Source organism: Canis lupus, chromosome 24 (assembly GCF_048164855.1).
Source record: "Canis lupus baileyi chromosome 24, mCanLup2.hap1, whole genome shotgun sequence".
NCBI lineage: Eukaryota > Metazoa > Chordata > Mammalia > Carnivora > Canidae > Canis > Canis lupus.
In genome coordinates this window covers 40,410,253-40,428,017 of record NC_132861.1, presented here as the reverse complement: position 1 = coordinate 40,428,017, position 17,765 = coordinate 40,410,253, and the positions used below count along the sequence as shown (strand labels likewise).

General features: G+C 42.8%; 1 protein-coding gene across 4 annotated transcripts in view; it reads right to left on the bottom strand.

Moving 5' to 3' along the window:
* NYAP2 (neuronal tyrosine-phosphorylated phosphoinositide-3-kinase adaptor 2) overlaps positions 1–17,765 on the bottom strand; it is a 261,148-nt gene that overhangs the window by 136,837 nt on the left and 106,546 nt on the right. For all 4 annotated transcript variants that reach the window (XM_072796451.1, XM_072796452.1, XM_072796450.1 and 1 more), the window contains one exon: positions 16,842–17,146. In XM_072796451.1, the coding sequence (XP_072652552.1) occupies positions 16,842–17,146 (305 nt within the window). The remainder of the gene's footprint in view (positions 1–16,841; positions 17,147–17,765) is intronic.

Sequence of the window (17,765 nt, the reverse complement as noted above, 5' to 3'; positions counted from 1 at the left end):
CTCCTATAGAAAGGTCAACGTGGATAGAACTGGAGGGTATTATGCTGAGTGAAGTAAGTCAATCAGAGAAGGACAAACATATGGTCTCATTCATGTGGGGAATATAAAAAATAGTGAAAGGTAATAAAGGGGAAAGGAGAGAAAATGAGTGGGAAACATCAGTGAGGGTGACAGAACAGGACAGACTCCTAACCCTGGGAAACGAACAAGGGGCGGTGGAAAAGGAGGTGGGCGGGGGGGATGCGGTGACTGGGTGACGGGCACTGAGGGGGGCACTTGACGGGATGAGCGTTGGGTGTTATGCTATATGTTGGCAAATCGAACTCCAACAAAAAATATACAAAAAAAACAAAGAAAAGGTAACATTTTTCTGACTATTTCTCTTTACTTCCACTGCCCCCATCATCTTTCATCTGGATTACTGCAATTGTCTCCTGACAGGTCTCTCCAATTCTATATCCAAGCCCATGACTCTATACTCACTATAGTCACTAAAATGATTCTTTTCAAACTTAATGCAACTCTTCTGCTCCACCCTCTGAATGGGTGCCTTGGATGCAAAGCCCTATAATGGCCTAGAAGGAAGGTCCTCTAGGGTCTCACCTTCTTTTTCTCTCTCATCTCTTTCTTGGGTTTTTTGTTTTGTTTCGTTTTTTAAGCTTTAGGTCCAACATGGGACTTGAACTCATGACCCTGAGATCAAGAGTTGCATGCTCTACTGACTGAGCCACGCAGGCACCCCTTGATTTTGTCTTTTTCATCCACAATGTTCCCCCACACTGACCTTCTACCTATGGACTTCCTGCCTTTGGGTCTTTGTGATCTCTACTTGGAACATTCTCCCTTCAGATATCAACATAAGACACATCCCCACTTCCTTACTGTCTGTGCAAGTTATCAATTGATTGTCTCTCACTTTTAAATGCATCCTCTTTTCCTGCTTCTGACAAGAGATCTAGGCTCTTTAAATATCCTCTCCTGGGCCAGCTGGCACAATGTTAAGCTTTGTCAGTAGAAGATGCTGGAAAAACATTGCAGCAAAAAAAGGATTCTGCTTCCTGGTTCCAGCAGCTCACTAGCCAAACTCTTGTCATGCAAGTGGCTTCTCCATGTCCAGCTCCTACAGAGCATGCAGCTTCTCTAGCCTGAACTCCAAAAGCCAACAGCTACCTACATCAGTCTCCTCAACCCTGAGTGCTCTTGTGGTGGAATAACTCTAATAAGAAACCCCTATGAATAGTTTCCTCCCCACCACATCAGAGGGAGGTTCTCCGATAAGTTCCAGGAGGTAGATTTCCAGCAAGAGCACAATTCCAAAGGAATGTTTCTTCTTCTTTTTTAAATAAGTGGTTTAATTTTCTTTCATTATTATTTTTTTATTTTTATTTTATTATTTATTCATTTGGCAGAGAGAGAGAGCTCAAGCAGGGGGAGTAGCAGGCAGAGGCAGAGGGGGAAGCAGGCTCCCCACTGAGCAAGGAGCCTGATGTGGGACTCTATCCCAGAGCCTTGCTATCATAACCTGAGCCAAAGCCAGATGCTTCACTGACTGAGCCACCTAGGTACCCCCATAGGAATGTTTCCACCATCCAATAATCCATAACTGTGCCACCCAACAATGCCTGGAAGTCAGCTCTGGCTGGAGAGCACTATCTCAGCCCTAGACATAGGGGCTGTTTCTCACCTGTACTATTCCTATATTCTCTGCCACCTGTTCTACTTCTTACTAGTTGACCTCCTATTACTCTAATCCTGTTATAGTTATTAAGTCTTTATGAGTAAGGGACAGGTGAGGCTAGGTAGGGGGAGCTAGGGAGCTAGGGGATCAGGCTCACAGAAATCCCAAAAATGCTGAGATGTAAGGAAACCAGACCACCTGTTCTAGGGTGTGTGTGTGGGGGGGGGGGGGTCTTTTTTATGACAGTCACCTGTGACCAACAAAGAATAACCAGACCCAAAAAATAAACCATTAAAGATGTTACCACCAGTCCTTACTCAAACCAAAGCGTCACAAGAATGATAAGACCACAAGCTCCCTAGTCAGTTCCAAATAAAAGACTATCAGTGGAGGCCCACGTCAGAAATCCTGTCCAGACCCCTTTCACTCCTGAGAGCTTTTTCTATATCCTTGCTTATAAACTTCAATCACCTGAATCACTCTCCTTTGTCTGTGAGATTCATTCTTTGACTCCATGAGACAAGAACGTGTTTTACAGTATATTCCTTGTTTGAATTACTATGTGGTTGCTCTTGATTGGGCCTAGACCGAATCTGTATCTTCAATATCAGAATGAAGTCGTTTCTTCTCTCTCTACTTAAATGTGCCTGCCTTTGCCCCAGAATTTTGGATCCCTTTGCCTTACTCCAGATTTTTCTTTCTTCTATAGCACTTATAACTTTCCAGCATGCTAGCAGGTTTATGGACTTATTATGTCTATTGTTTATCAACTGCTGTACTCCTGTTAGAATAGAAATACTTTGAAGGTATGCACCATTTTCAAAAGTTTGTTCATGAATGTTATCTCATTCTGGTATATAACTGGTATATAATGGGTGCTCAATAAATATTAGTCGAAGTAATAACCACAGAGATCACAAGCAGCTGCCTCTCAGAATATACTGTTTCCATGTGGGGGGACTTCAACATGTTTTCAGTGGCTACCATCAGAATTCCCACATCCTTTGGGTCCTGAGAGACATGCCAATCCTTCCACTTGTCCTAGATTATAGATGATAGAAGTTGCTTATTTCTATATTTACAGTCTTTAAGATACCATAGAAGAATGTGGCCTCAGTACCTCAGATTCATTTAACCATGTTAACCAAATCATAACTCTTTATTCAGTTATTTTTTTGAATATGGCAATTAATTTTATATTTAACCTGCTTGTGTTCACTGTCAAGCTGGTGTGTACATGTTGCTAAAACGAAGATTTCCATAGACACGGAAACTTAAATTTTGATTAAGTTGATTAAGCATTTAAGAGAGCAGACCAACTAAAGAATAGAGCTATATGGCATATGGCATTGATCTAATCAAACATAGATAGAAGCATATATTTCCTTTTCTTTTCCAAAGCTTCTATATCATAGAAATAATGATAGCCAAATTAACCAGGCACAGTTAGGGAAGATAAATAAAATATGCAAAAATGGGCAACATGTAAATTTAATATTTCATTGCTATTTAATATAAGGATATAAAATCGATTTACTCTATGGAAGTATCTCCAGTTTGAATTTCATCTTTATGTACTCTAAGCTTTCTTCTAAAGATAATCCAGTGTTTTGTATCTCATAAAGATGGAAGATTCCATAAGATAAAATAAATATTTGAACTCCCCAAATAAAGATTATATAGGGACAGTAGATCTTTGGTTGCTTAAAACTATGAGAATATAACTCAGCTTGGTTAGCCACATTTTCCAAAGAATCAGAGCATTCTCATTCGGTAGCTATATATTTTTTCATTGTAAGCATTTTTATCCAGAGTATTTCTAAAATACATTGCATTTTGGGTCTGTGGGTAGAGCATATGACTCAGTGGTTCAGTGGGTAGAGCATATGACTCTGGATCTCAGGGTCATTAGTTCAAGCCCCACACTGGGCAGTGTTTTCTTAAAAATAAAATAAAAATATATTGCATCCTTATTTTCAGCAGTTTAAGACACTTGTTCTGAAAAGCCATCTCTGCCTCTTCTAGTTTGAGGTGGGTGCCCTTGATCTATGCTCACAACAGACCCTGTACTTCACCAACCAGTATTGTGGTCCCACTTCACTGTGACTGCTTGTTTAAATGTCAGTGACCCTTCCTGGGGTATAATGTCTTTTAGGGGATATAACATATCTTTCCTGTTTCTCCGTTACCTAGCATAGTGCCTGGCAAATAGCAGATACTCAATAAATATTTGTTGACTAATGACATCCTCGGGGGCATCACCATTATTAACACTGAAAGTAATACAAGCTGAGAGTAATCAGGGCATTTTGAGTGGGTGATGCTCTTGGACTTGACAGTAACTGTATAAATTCCTGAAATTTTGTTTCTCTCCTCTTAGTATCAAGTAAAACAATCCTTATTGTTCTTTTTCTCATGATCACTCATTGCTTCTAATATGCTATGGGGATGTGAAAAACAAGACCTGAAAACAAATGTATACTAAGTTAAAACAAATAAACCTGTAATTGACTTTCTGTAAAATTCACAAGCTTCAGTGCTAGAAGGAGCTTAGTTCCTCTAAGCTATCTCTCTCTCTCTCTCTCTCTCTTTTTTTTTTTTTTTAACTTTTCTTCTCTTTGTTTTCAGCTGTTCTTATTAGATGAAGTTGTCAGAAAGCAGAGGTTCCAAAGGGTGATGTGTTCGCATGTTCTGCTCCATATAATCAACTTAATTTAATACATATTAATAACAATAAAGAAATTTAAAAAGCTTGTCTTAAATCACTGCCTTCCCACTTATCAAGAAAAATCATAGAAAGCAGTACATAGTGTAGTAACTCTCGGTACAGACGGAGGGCCATAAAATCAAAGCACTCTTTCTACAATAAGTGGATGCTTCGTTGAGGTCAATTAAAGGCAAGATTTATGCACACTTGCAGTCTCTCTGCTTTAAAAAATGGCTTTACACACTCTTCTTGAAGGTAGAGTGACAAACTGCTCAGTAGTTGGATGCCTTTGTAATGGAAAAACAGAACTAATTTGGAGGATGTCCCTGGCCTTTAAGACTATGACAGAAATAGTGGAGGGAAACCATAAAATACATGAGAACAGGGAAGATTAAAGCCAACTTCCAAAAGTCTTTGAAGGGGAAGGAATCTCAGGTCTTTATTTAGAGCATCTCAATGGAGAAACTTGTTTTTTATACCTAATCTGAATGGCACAGGCTGAACCTTCTTTGACTTATAACATAAGGATAAACTTAAAAGGTATACAGTACCAATAACACATTATAGCCCGTCAACAGTATTCTTTGCCACCACCCATAATTAATTTGTGTACCTAACAAGATTCAAAAATGTAAAACAATGGAGAAAATATAACGCTTTACAAACCTAAAACAATTTAATTGTTTAAATCATTTGGAATAGGTGACTGTATTGTAAACCCAACTGGGCCTGAGTGATGGCAGTTGCCTTGGGGCCTTAAAGGATGAGTGGGAACTTGCTATGGAGACTGATCTGGAAAAGGCATTCCAGACAAGAGGAATTCCACATGCACAGAAAGATCCAGAAGCAGAAAAAAGCTTGACTTGTTCAGAGAAAATGAAGTACTTTGGGACCATACCAAGGTCATGCATAGTGGGAGATGTGAATCTGCAGGCTTGTAGGGGAAAAATGATAAAGATTAAGCTCATGTGTTGTGCTTTTATCAGGTAAATGATGAAAAGATAACAAATTAACCAATGAAATCACGAGCTGGATAAGGATATGACTGGATAAGCAGGTGATAAAATCTTCTCTGGAAGTAGTAAGCAGGGTGGATTTGAGAAGAGGAGACTGCAGGAAAGGAGAGGAGTCAAATGTGCAAACAGTTGTCCAGTTGAGAAATGATGATGGTCTGAGATGGGAGAGTAAAAGCTATAAAGGATGGAGAGGGGCAGACATGGGAGGCATGAGGAACAGAACTGGGTACATGTGATGATGGATTATATGTCAGGTGTAAGGTAGGAGAAGCAATCTGATAAGGCTCTTACATTCCAACTTTGGTATCAAGAGAAGAAACATAGAGGAAATGGCTGGTTCAGTGTAGGAATGATGAGTTTGAAGACTGTGATATCTACAGATAGACATGTATCCAGAGATTCAATCAGACATTTGGAGAGTATGTGGATTCATCACTTATTTATTCAACAACTATCAGAGTAGAAGATAAGATCCAAGGGTAGAATCTGGAGACATTAGATTCAGGCAGAGCAAGAAATATTGTCCAAGGAGATTTAGAGAGCAGTGGTCAGGAAGAAAACCACTAAGAGTGGTGCATGAACAACAAAAAAAGCAGAGGGGTTACCAATATGGTAGTTACCAATAATCTAACATGCAGATGAGAAGTAGCAAAGGATAGGCACAGAAGGAAGCCACTGAGATGGAAACGAAGACTGGATTCAAAGTCATGGTGAGGATAGAGCCAGATAGTAAGTTATTCATCTCAAACCAATGAGAGTTGACTCAGTAGAGCAAGCACATGCAGAAGGCCTTTTAGAAACCAGCTGAATAAGGAGACATGTAAGACGGTGACTTGAGGAGGTCATTGGGTCAAGATCAGAAATAGGTTAGATCAGTAATCAAGGTTAGATTGGTCTGAAATGAGCTAATCCTACTTCCAACATGCTTTGGAGGAAGTCCACCCACTACTTGACTAAAGATTCCTTCCCATTACCATTATTGTTTTATCTATGAGATGGAGAATATAGATATAAAGAAAATCATACCTCTCTCTCTCTATATATATATATATACATATATATATGAATATAATTATATTTATATATATTAATATATATAAATCTCTCTATATACATATATATAAATTATTTGGCAAATTATCAAATGCTTTATATAATCAAATGAGAAGAAATGTTTTTATCAGAAATATTCTCAGAAAGACACTGCCTGGAATTGGAAAGATTGGAATGGAGCTAAGCTAACACACAGGGTACGTGCTTACATAAGTGCAAAGACTCTGCACTGATGGTGCTGTCAGTTATCTTCAGGACATGGGGGCCAGACTGAAGTCTAAAGAAATAGAGAAGTGAGTGATTTGCAGAGAAACGAGGAAGTAAAAGAGGTAGAGGTTATTTAAGGAAGGCAGGCTATCAACTCTTTCCTCCATTTTTCTTACAGAATTTTAGTGATTAGTAATTTAATAACTTACTGCATTACTCCTTAATGCTTTTGCACGATTGCAAAGAAGAGATAAATACCTATCCAAGCTTGAGACCAGACAAAAACAGAGACCATGGGGAAAGTTGCAGTAGGATTACATTTAATTCTCTCCCCTTCCTTCGAGGATGGATGCTTTCAGATGTCCACATACCCACAATTGGAAATTGATGCAGTTGTTTTAATTCAGAAGTTGCACAACTTGGGAACATGTAGTCTCACGTTTATTTGTCATCAAAATGCTACTCAATGGGCAGGTAGAAGACAGGAAGTTACATAGCATAAATTACCACCACTAATCCCTACAGTCCTGGGGTCCTGTGGGTATCCACAGGCCAAATTGTGGGGAGTACTATCACCATATCAAGGATACTATGTATTAGCTAGTCCACATCTATGTGGTTTTTTAGGGCCGGTGACTGTGCTGGGTCAAGCTTGCCCAGTGAGTCAACAAGAGAGTTCACCAACCAGGAAAATCAACAGTGATGATCAAATAGACTGACATTTGTACACACCACAATTTTTAATATTTGCACTAGTTTGGTGTCTTGAATCTTTATGTGCTAGAAGTCCTTTCACATGGGGATTATGGGACTGAGAAGTGTATATTTTCATGTCTTCCAGGTAAAGGCGGAAGCCAAAAGAAATGAGATTTTTCCACTTTCAAATCAATAAAACAGTCCAGGCATTTTGCAGCAGGGGTGGCTTCCATTATGTAGAAAAAAGGAAAGACAAAGAGAAATGAAGAGGGGAGTTATATTGTGCCCTGTATTTACTAATTACTTAGGTTATTTTATGATATTTGTATTATTCTAGTGAATTATAGTTTGCTTCTCACTTTGCTAATTAACTTTCCACAAACTGACTTCCGAAGTATTCAACTGGATAGTTGACCGATTTCTAGAAAAGCTATGTGTACATATTCTTTGTGTCATTCTGAGGAGGCTGAATTCTAGACTGCTCAAAGAGCCCTGCACTCTGTGACTTACATCCTGTATAATTCTCTCTCCTTGAGTGCAAGCAGGACTGTGAATATGATGGTTTATTACTCTCATAATTAAGTTGCAGTATGTGGAAAAAGGTGAAGGGATTTTCAATTGTAATTAAGGTTACTAATCAGTAAACTCAGTTCATCAAAAGGGAGATTATCCTGGATGAGATATTTATTTCTTTTTTAAAGATTTTTATTTATTTATTTGAGTGAGAGAAGGGCCAAGCAGACTCCCCGCTGAGCAGGGAACCCAATACAGGGCTCCATCCCAGGACTGGATTATGACCTGAGCCAAAGGCAGATGCTTAACTGACTGAGCCACCCAGGTGTCACTGGATGAGCTATTTAAAAGAAGATTCAGGCCTTTCCTGAAGGTAAAGAATAAAAGTGAGAGTCCCTGTCTTGCTACCCTTGAAGAGGTAACCTATCATGTGTACTACAATCCCAAGAAAATCAACTCCACCAACAACCACATGAGCTTGGCAAGGACTCCGAGGTTCAGATGAGATCCCAGCACCAGCTGGCCCCTGGACTGCAGCCTTAGGGGACCCTGAAGAGATTCCTGACTCAGAGAAGCTATAAGATAATAAAGGTATATTGTTTTCAGCCACTAAGTTTGTGTCAATTTGTTGCACAACAAGCAAACACCCTCACACCAATGACCTGATCACCACACTCAGGAACTTGGGGCTTTATGGGTCTCTCAGGGGCATATCATTCTGTGCCAACAACATGGACAAAAATGCTCTGACGAATCTAAGACATTGAGATAATCGAGGCCAGATCTGGACTCTAAATAGAAGGATGTTGGGTAAGACCATTAGAGACAAGGTAGTTCATTGGACCAAAATCAACAAGCAAGGCAAGGACTGAGAGAGCTCTGTTGTGTGATGATTGATTTGCAAACTGTTTCATTCATGGGCCTCAGGGCACATTTGGAGAAAGATCACACACGCTGTGGATGCACAACCCTGTCTCCGTCTGAGCCGCGCCTGGTTTGACAGATGGCTTTTCCACCAGGAAGCCTAGCAGCTTCTGGTTCTGTCACCCTGGAAAGAGGAATCCAGGAATGTGGGGCTCCGATGATAATCTCCCACATCCCATGTCTACAACTATGAGAATGCACATCAGAACCCGATCCAATGCCGGAGCTCTGAAGGTTTCGAGAGCTCATTTCCCCCCTTTCTTTGTGTTGTATTAGTGTTGCACTACACGGGGCTTTGAGCACTTGTTGGGCACACACTGTGAAATACAAGTGGCACTTGTTATGTGGAAAAGGTCCTAAGCAGGCAAGCCGCAGCCGTCGAAATGAGTCATTCCAAAAGCCACCCGATAAGCCACTGCTGAGCCCTTTGAAAGAACAAAACCTGTGAGTGAGAAGAAAGGACCCTCTCAGGAAAAGATCTGAACAAAACTACAAACACCTAAGCAGATACTCAAGAGCCCTGATATGTCAGCGTTTTCCAGGGATCCTTCATCTCATTCATTTGCAAGGTCCAGCCTGGGAAGTTTGGAAAGCCACTGATCCTGCTTGAACCCCCCACTTCACTCCCTCAGAGAACAGCCCAGTGGGAGAGAGGAAGGCAAGCTATCCTCTGGCCCATCTCGCCTTTCCTGCCTAGTAACTCGGTAAGATGGATTACTGTTCCATTGCTACATAACAAGTTAGCACAAGCACAGCAGCTTAAGAATCCATACCGTCCTCTTAGCTCATGGTTCTACAGATCAGAAGTCTGGGCACAGTCAGAACCCAGGAGGCTGGGTTCTCTGCTCAGGGTCCCACAAGCTTGCCCATCCACACAGCAGCCAGACTGTGTCCTTGTCTGGGGATGCTGGGGTCAAATCCCCTTCCAAGCTCATTTTTGTCATTGGCAGAATTCAGTTCCTTGCAGTTATAGAGCTAAGGTCCCTGTTTCCGTACTGGTTTTTAGCTGGAGACTACTTTCCATTCCTAGAGGTCACCCGTATGCCTTGCCACACTGCCCCCTCCGTCCGCAAGCCATCAGTGGTTTGTCAGTTCCAGGGAATAGGTGGGGTGAGTACACCAGGAAATGTGACTCTCGGATACCCTCTTGGATGCCATTCCACCTACCACGCAAGATCAGGATTGTTGGGCAGCCCGGGTGGGCCAGCAGTTTAGCGCCCGTCAGCCCAAGGTGTGATCCTGGAGTCCCAGGATCAAGTCTCACATCAGGCTCCCTGCATGGAGCCTGCTTCTCCCTCTGCCTGTGTCTCTGCCTCTCTCTCTCTCTCCTCCCTCTCTCTCTCTCTCTCCTCTCTCTCTCTCTCTCTCATGAATAAATAAATAAATAAAATCTTTAAAAAAAAGATCAGTATTGTTATTCTCATTTTGTAGATGAGGAGGCTGAATGCTGCCAGCACTGATGTGACACCTCTAACACCCCTACTTCCCTAATATGGCTGAGTTCTAAAAGGAATAGTCTTAACATTTTTGTACAAGAACCTTATAAATGTCCGAGATCTGGGCTAGTCACTGAGAAGGCAAAAACAAGTATATGGCTGGCCCTGAGTGGTGCTGGCGTAGATTCCTTAACCAGAATTCTGAAGCCTGAAAGTTCGCCAACATAATAAGCACACACAACCTTCTCCTCCTCTCTCCTTAAATGCCCTCTGGTTGCTTTTGAAGCTTTATTGGTAGAAAATCAGATTTGGGCACCTTTTCAGTTGTCAGCCCTGAACAACGAAAGAACAGCAAATATTCTTTGTAGGAACAACACTTTATTAAAATGTGTTAAACTGTTTCTTCCAGAGCTAAACAACTAATTACGTGGAGGAAGCCCCCATGGTTGTCATGCCAGATTTTCTGGTTTCTAAGAAAGGATTTCATTAAGTCAGCGCTTGCTCCTTGATGTGATAGAGGAAGGCTGAGTTGCAAAGTTAGAAACCCAATTGGTGATGAGTAACATGATGGAAAGGACCACTTGTTCTGTTTGCCACCGGATCTCCATACAATTAGCAGTGCTTACAGCATTGGCTAAATAGATGGAAGACTGAAAAACAGCATAGTTAGAGATTGCGAGTCTCTTCAAGTGGTAACTGGAGAAAGGGATTTGGTTTTTTGTTTGGTTTTGTTTTTAAGGGAGAGATCTTATGATGAGTTTAGACTTTGATTCTACACATTTGGTTCCATACACTTCAAGGTTTTAAGGACGGTCATGATTCTAAACAATTTCTGCAGGTACCCCAATTTCTGAATCACAGATCTGACTCCAATAAACATCTCTAGATGGGAAAATCAGAAGCCAGGAAATCTATCCCAATTCAAAAACATTTTCTCATCGTTTTGTAAAGAGGCAATCATGAAACAACATTACAAATGAAGCATTAAAAAAGACCCGAAAGAAGGAGTCGTAACAAATAGAAGTCTTAGGAAGTGGGGAGATAAGAGTGAAAGGGGTCAAGAGACACGAACTTCCATTTATAAAATAAACAAGTCCTGGGATGCAATATATGGTATGGTGACTTTAGTTAAAATATTGTATTGCATACTTGAAAGTTGCCAAGGGAATAAATCTTAAAAGTTCTCGATAGAAGAAAAAAACCTGTGACTATGTATGATGACAGATGTTAACTAGACTTATTGTGCTGATCACTTTCCAATATATACAAATATTGAATCATCATGTCGTACATCTGAAACTACTATGTTATATGTCAATTATAGCACAACTAAAAAAATAATACTTTGTATTTTCTAAAGGACTCAAAAGTGTAGAAGTGCTTGATGTTCAAGGGAACATATTTTCCTCATTATGCTAAATATTATATGAATGTCGTAATATCATGAAAAGATTATTACACCTGGGTAATACCTCCCTGTTTATTCAGACTGTTATATAAAAAATTATAAGCCTAAGATGGACAGTGCGTGTGTGTTGGGGGAAGGCTTTCTTTTCCTCTCTTATTTGTTTTTAACATATGTGTTGCACCAAACCCAAATTTTGTTATTCAAGCCTATTAATAAGCAGTAAGCACACCTTTAAAATAGTATTAATTTATCATTGTAGAGCAATTTCTTTCTACCCTGCCGCATTATGGGCATTATTCCACTGGGTTGTCATAAGGCTGTGACGGAGCCAGGCTGTGACTGAAAACCATCAATTTTCAGTCCTTTATTCTCATTCTAAAGGTAACAAAATAGTCTCATTAGATCACTTGTCCCAAGTCAAATGCCCGTTGGTTCCAAGTACAGTCTCTGCCTGCACCACACAGAGTCTCAAATGATGAGTGGGATGCTCATTTACCTGAGCAGTGGGGGTGGAGAATGCAAGCTTGCTCAGCTCCTGTTTGCTCTGGGTCATACACGAGATATGACTGGTAGGGCTTCTCGTCTTTTCCAGGTAACTCTTTTTATTTAATCCAATCTTTCCTCATACTAAGTAGCTACTACACTGAAGCAATAAAAAAAAAAGAGCAATTAAAATATTTATCACATACTTGTTGCCAGTATATCTTCTCCACTGTATAATTTTTAAAGGTGTTACTATTGTAGAAGACCCTAAAATAGAGCCATAAATGTATTTTTTAGTGTGATAGAATTACAATTTTTTAAAAACTAAATTGTACTTTCTTGGTATGTAATTTTTTGCGTGTTCATCATTAAGCTATTTTTTCCCTACTCTAAAAAGCTGTTTTGCTACAAGTCCAGTTCTTTTTTACTTTTATCCACAGGGAAGTCATAATCCCCTACTTAAATAGAAGCTGGTTACCATGGAAATCATTCTAATGCCACTGAATCAATATTTTGATTTTGCTGACATTTAATGTAAAAAGACAAGACAAAGTAAGATTCATAGAAGTCACTTTAAATCTTTGTTATAATTTTGATAGCTAGAAAAATTGTAAAGAAAACATATGCTCTGTAATGAACTCCAGTTAACTCCTGGTTATAAAGAACTGAGAATTCATAAAAGAACAATCTACATATTTATATGCTTTTGGCTTTGAGTGTACACATATGTACACATGCATTTGGACTCAAGATTTTTTCCCCATCTCTGAACTGAGCCCTGATTCTCTCTTGCTATTGAAGTCATAACTTGGTAGAGGAGATTCGAGTATATCCAGTTTTGCAAGTGTCTTTTTATTAAGTGTTCTGAAGAGGTGAAATTTGCATCGAGAATCACTCTTCTATAGAAGTTGACCTTTTCTGGGGCACCTGGGTGGCTCAGCAGTTGAGCATCTGCCTTTGGCTTAGGTCATGATCCCGGGGTAACTGGGATCGAGTCCCGCATCAGAATCCCCACAGAGAACCTACTTCTCTTTCTGCCTATGTCTCTGCCTCTCTCTCTGTGTCTCTCATGAATTAAAAAAAAAAAAGTTTACATTTTCTGCACTGGATCCTAGTAGTCCATCTGGTCCACTGACCATCCTCAAACAAGTACGACCACTAAAGCATCTCATTCCATACTTAGAGCTCCTTTTGAGGAGAGATATTGAACTTGGACCTCGTGTTTAATAAGTCTTATACCGATCAAGCAGCTTTCCATGTCTCACTTAAGTCTTTGTGCTGCTCGAAATCACTGTCTCCTCTCCTGTCCTCGGAAGAAATAAAGATAATAGAGCTATTGTCTTTTGTTTGATAAGTACGTATTTGAAATCCTAGATCTTTAGATGATGAGGGGATCTGAAAGAAATTAAGAGCTGCTTTCCCACAGGAATTAGGTATTTAAGGCATCCCAAATGACTGTTAATCAGTTCTACTTTCAAGGTAACTGAATCACCACCTAAATGTTTCTTCTATGGGACAACCATCATGTATCTCTGCATGCTGTGAAGACCCCTGGTTCCCCCTGTCTTGAGAGGGGCTATTCTGAGGCAGGTATTTTACACTGCTTCCAGATGTTTCCAGCAGCACTGCAGTGCTTGATAACACATCCCTTACTGGCTATGTTCCTTCTCTGTTTCATCTTTCCCCTTCCTTTGAGGAGGTTCTTTTATTTCCCTTTGATTCTTCAATATGTCTAGATTACGCTCAAGCCTGAATCCTATGGAGAACTGAGTTTGAAATCAGTAAACTTCTTTTGTAAATAATCTAACATCATTGGCAATGCAGTTTTTTTGGCAAGAAAGGTAGGAGTGGGGGGACTTCTGGAAATAAGATCAGAGCAAATAAAGGGAAATGAAAGACATTGTGTAACAACATCAGGGGAAACCTAAGAACGATATTTAGGTCTCTAGGGTCCTTCAGTGTATTAACAAGTAAATGAAACACCTAGTTTGTTTCTACAAACACCAATGTGTTACAAGTTGAAGGACATACTGATGACCTTGAATCAGGAGAGAATGGAGTCTTCTGATCTATTCTTAAGGCAGCAGAGAAAAAATAAAGAGAATTGTACAAACAGACTCACAGACATGAACACATGCATGCACGCATGCACATTTGTGTCAGTTCTATTTATTATAGCAAAATAAACTGGACCAACCTAAGTACTTATCAAGGAGAAAAATGATTCAATAAAGTGTTATGATGTACACGTCTTTTCTTAAAAATAGTGTTTCTTAGGGCAGCCCATGTGGCTCAGTGGTTTAGTGCCGCCTTCAGCCCAGGGTGTGATCCTGGAGACCTGAGATTGAGTCCCACGTCAGGATCCATGCATGGAGCCTGCTTCTCCCTCTGCCTGTGTCTCTGCTTCATTCTCTCTCTCTCTCTCATAAATAAATAAAATCTTAAAAAAAAAAAAAGATTTAAAAAAATAGTGTTTCTTAAATTGAACACCATGGAAAATAGTCGCAGGAAAATAGGTGAAAATAAAACATGAAACTGTATGCGTCATGATTTCAATTTTGTAAATACACATCCCTCTTATTCACATATGTACTCACATGCATATGCATATAGTCATGTTTTTACATGTATGTGTAGTAGGAGAAACAGCCTTAGTGGAGATTTTGTTTGTAGGATACATTGATTAGCTCCACCTCCAAGCATTTATTTGTATTCTTTAATGTGCCTCGAAGCTTTCATTTTTTTTTTCAGTTTTAGCTGCATAGACACCAAGCTGGGGGAAATGAAATATGAGGGTGATGGAAGAGATGTGACATGAGTCATGGGCACCCCATCTCATGGGCTTGAGCCTCTGTGGAAAGATTAGACCACAATATGAAGGACTGGGGAGCCCACATGACAAAGACAGCTTCCCAGTTGAGACAAGGACCACCTCGGCTTCCACTCTCAGCTGCAAACCACCGTGACACTTGGCACGCTGGGGGCTTGGGGGAAGCCTCCTGTGGAGAATGTCAGGGACAAACAGCATGAGAGAACAATGAGGACCTGGCCTAAAGGTACTTTCAAGCTGGCACAGGGAACCTTGAACCGCTGTCTGCAGCTAACGCACAAAAATCTGAATGCGCTTGTATCAACACACACTTGAGACTGCTCTTACTGCAAGGGACTCTCAGGAGAAACCTAGACAAGCTGAAATTTCCTTACTCAAGGTAGACGAAAGGGCTGTGAGATCTCTGGTTAACCTGACCTAATTCACCCTCCTAGGCCAGCAAGGAGGAGGAGAGAGATTTGTACATTTAATAGCTGAGTTAAAATAGAGGTAAGGGTAGAGTGTAGAGATTGAGATTGAAGTAGACACCGGAATATATACACAGTGTGTGTGCCCATATTCACTGGAAGGCAGTCCACCAAAATGTCCCGAATCACCAGTCCTAAAATAATTACAATTTGCCTTCTATTTTTCTGCCTCACAATGTTCCTCTAAGAATCACATAATGCTTTTGTGACCATACAAATGATACTAATCAAAGCAAGAAAATAGAAATTTTAGACCTTTTCGAGGCCAAACCACTTCCTAATGATTTGAAGCTGTTTTTTTTTTTTTTTTAAGATTTTATTTATTCACGAGAGACACACAGAGAGAGGCAGAGACATAGAGGGAGAAGTAGGCTCCCTGCAGGGAGCCTCACATGGGACTTGATCCCAGAACCCCAGGATCACAATCTAAGCCAAAGACAGACACTCAACCGCTAAGCCACCCAAGCATCCCTGATTTGAAGTTTTAAGGGGGTAAAAAAATACGCAACAGGATGCCTTCCCTTTCTGATGATATAAATACATCCCTCTGGGTGTCCTTCCTTGACACCTTAACAAAAGGCCTCTTGGGCCCCAGGCCTCCTGTCTGAGGGGAAGGCAGACCTGTGAGACCCAGGGGGGCAGGCAGGTGCTCAGGAACATGCCGACCCCACAGGTGTGGGGCCAGGCATATCCTGACCCACAGGTGCGGGATCCAGGCTCATGCAGAGCCCACAGGTGTGGGGCCCAGGTGCATGCTGACTCACAGGTGCTGGGCCCAGGGGCATGCTGACCCCACAGGTGCCTGGCCCAAGCACAGCCAACCCCACAGGTGCGGGACCCAGGCACATCCTGCCCCACAGGTGTGGGGCCCTGGGGCTCCCTGACCCCACAGGTGTGAGATCCAGGCACATGCCAACCCCACAAGTGCGGGGGCCCAGGCTCATGCTGACCCCACAGGTGCGGAGCCCAGGCTCATGCCGCCCCCACAGGTGTGGGGCCCAAGCACATGCCAACCCCACAGGTGCAGGGCCCAAGCACATGCCGACCCCACAGGTGCGGGGCCCAAGCACATGCCGACCCCACAGGTGCAGGGCCCAAGCACATGCCAACCCCACAGGTGCGGGGCCCAGGGGCACACCGACCCCACAGTTGCGGGGCCCAGGGGGGCACGCCGACCCCACAGGTGCGGGGCCCAAGCACATGCCATCCCCACAGGTGCGGGGCCCAGGGGCTCCCCCACCCCACAGGTGTGCGGCCCAGGGGCTCGCCGACCCCACAGGTGCAGGGCCCAAGCACAAGCCATCCCCACAGGTGCGGGGCCCAGGGGCTCGCCGACCCCACAGGTGCGGGGCCCAAGCACCTGCCATCCCCACAGGTGCGGGGCCCAGGGGCTCGCCGCCCCCCAGGTCGGGGCGTGTCTTACCTTCGGGCCGCTCGGGGCCCTTGGCGCTCTTGCCGGGCGCCGCGGCGCTGTTGACGGTCTCGGAGGACGTGCTCAGCTTGGTGCTGGGGTCCCGCTTGGGCTTGGGGGGCGGCTGCCTGCGGGAGCCGCAGCTGTTGTCGTCGTCTGTGCCCCCGACCGAGTGCAGGGACTGGGACCTCACGGAGAAGCCGCCGGAGCAGGGATGGGGGAGGCGGTCCTGCGGCGCGGGCATGGTCATGAAGCCCATGCGGAAATGCTTGCCCGCGTAGCTCCCCTCGTGGCCGCGGCCCACGTCGCCCCCGATGCTGCAAGACAGAGCAGAGCCCCGCGGGAGGGTGAGGGGAGCCGGCGGAGCCCCGACCCCGGCCCCGACCCCGACCCCGACCCCGACCCTGACCCCGGGGGAGCTCGGATCTTGACCTGACCGGGGTGGGGAAGGAGCGTCTGCATCGCCCGGCCCGGCACAGGCTGTACTTGTGCATCGGGTCCGACGGGAGAGCGGACGTAACCTGATTATCATCATCGGAAATCCCAACACTTATTTCCAGCCACCCTAGTATCCTGGCATCCAGATACTGTCAACATAGTATTCTAAAGGAGAAGAAAGTCCCGCAGTGGCGCATGTCAGCTTCCATCGCGTTCCCTTAAGGGAAACCTTGTGGGTGCCTTAAAAAGCAAGCAGGAGGCCGGTGACAATGACTCGCCTGGGCTGTCTTTTGACACACGACTGAGGTCAAGTGGGCAGCACCTGACACTCTTCTCCACTTCCTCAAAACCATCCCTGCTCTTTACCTGGTTGATTTTTTGGGGAAAAGAAGGCAAAGAGCAACAAAAGAGGTGTCATGACCAAATACAGGGGGGAGAGAAAGAGCAAGGCTGCAATTGCTAACCTCTGGGAGCTCTCCAGAAACCTTCACTGATACT